Source organism: Cyprinodon variegatus, unplaced genomic scaffold, assembly GCF_000732505.1.
Source record: "Cyprinodon variegatus isolate N-32 unplaced genomic scaffold, C_variegatus-1.0 Scaffold587, whole genome shotgun sequence".
NCBI classification, from domain to species: domain Eukaryota; kingdom Metazoa; phylum Chordata; class Actinopteri; order Cyprinodontiformes; family Cyprinodontidae; genus Cyprinodon; species Cyprinodon variegatus.
The window spans coordinates 521423-522843 of NW_015151040.1; the positions used below are offsets into that span (position 1 = coordinate 521423).

At 43.8% G+C, this 1421-nt stretch overlaps 1 protein-coding gene across 3 annotated transcripts in view; it reads left to right on the top strand.

Annotated features, from left to right (window-relative positions):
* Positions 1-1421, top strand: part of LOC107095940 (membrane-associated guanylate kinase, WW and PDZ domain-containing protein 3-like) — an 83743-nt gene that overhangs the window by 55057 nt on the left and 27265 nt on the right. For all 3 annotated transcript variants that reach the window (XM_015392331.1, XM_015392329.1, XM_015392330.1), the window contains one exon: positions 922-1123. In XM_015392331.1, the coding sequence (XP_015247817.1) occupies positions 922-1123 (202 nt within the window). The remainder of the gene's footprint in view (positions 1-921; positions 1124-1421) is intronic.

Consider the following 1421-nt stretch of genomic DNA (forward strand, 5'->3'; position numbering starts at 1 on the left):
TGTTGTTCAGCATGGGGGTGAGTAGAAAATGAAGGCTAATCATGTTTTGGGTGTACTATTCCTTTAAGGTAAATACACTTGTTTAAAGACATTTTTACTAATTTTCGGAACGTTTTTGCAGTGTACAACCAGAGCTAGGGTCGAATGCATTGCTGTCCCTGTCATACAGTGACAACCATAAATGCACAAACAGAAAGAAGCTGGACCTTTTACAAAAATCTTTATAATTACAATGATTTTAGACTACCTTGTTTATAAGCTGTATTCAAAGCAATAGTTTTATACAATAGGTGAGGAAAAATATACATTGTCTGGTAAGCATAAGAAATCCCAAAGGAAGGTGGTTTTGGGAGGGGAGGCAAGTTGCCAGGGTGCTGCAGAAGGAAAAGGAGAGCGGAGCCTGGAGTGGGTGGAGAACGATGCAGGCAGGCAGACATCCAGATAATTCTAAAGAAGGATAGTTATGAAGGTTCGGCCGGCAGTCGGGACCAGTGGGGGGTGAATTCAGGATGGGGGCAGAATGGAGTCTGAGGAGAGAGTCATCCAACACTCTGACCTCTGCTGAGTCATCTTTTGAAGTGTAACTTTGTGGGTGGATTTCTCGGCAGTACTTGTCATGTACAGCAGGACTTCAGGCGCCCCCAGTGTCCGAGATCTCTCCGATCCATGTTGGAGCTGAAGGCTGAAGGACAGCTACAAGGACGGAGGAGGAAAAAAAATATATGCTGATTTTTATTCTGCTTGTTGTGTGACATGCATGGCCACACAGCCGTGCTCCTCAGTGGGCGGACAGAAATGGCATAGATGCTGACACTTCAGGAGTTGTCAGAGCAAACATCAATATGTTTCGCTTGCATAGAAACTTTCCTCTCTTCATATCTGTTGGATGTGTCATTGTTTAAGTTCATGTTATTATTTTAGTCACTACAGGAGGCTCTGCAGGAGTAGGCATTCCTATTGGGCACCGGTCCCCTGGTCGGCCGCGGGCGTCCAGCAGCGGAGGTGAGGGTCATGGCTTAGAGAATGGGATCATTGGCAGCAGAAGAGGTGCCAGAATCAGAGGCATGATGTATGATCACTGGGAGCAGGCCTTCAGTGACCCTGGAGAACCACTTTACATAGAGTGAGTATTCACCAAACAAATCTGACAAAAGTTTAAAAAAAAGTGTTCTTTCTCTTTTATATTCATGTGTATATTTTTTCTGCTTAAGGAATAGGAAACACCATCCTTTGTTTGAGAAGCAATAATCCCTCATGATCCCTTCTCTTTGGCAGTGTATTGTTTTTTTAATGGGATCTTAGTCAGGGGACCTAAATAGCCTCTGAAGACAGTTGACCCATTTACAATTTACAGGTGGATTAAAGGAATAGTACACCCAAAACATGATTAGCCTTTATTTTCTACTCACCCCCATGCTGAA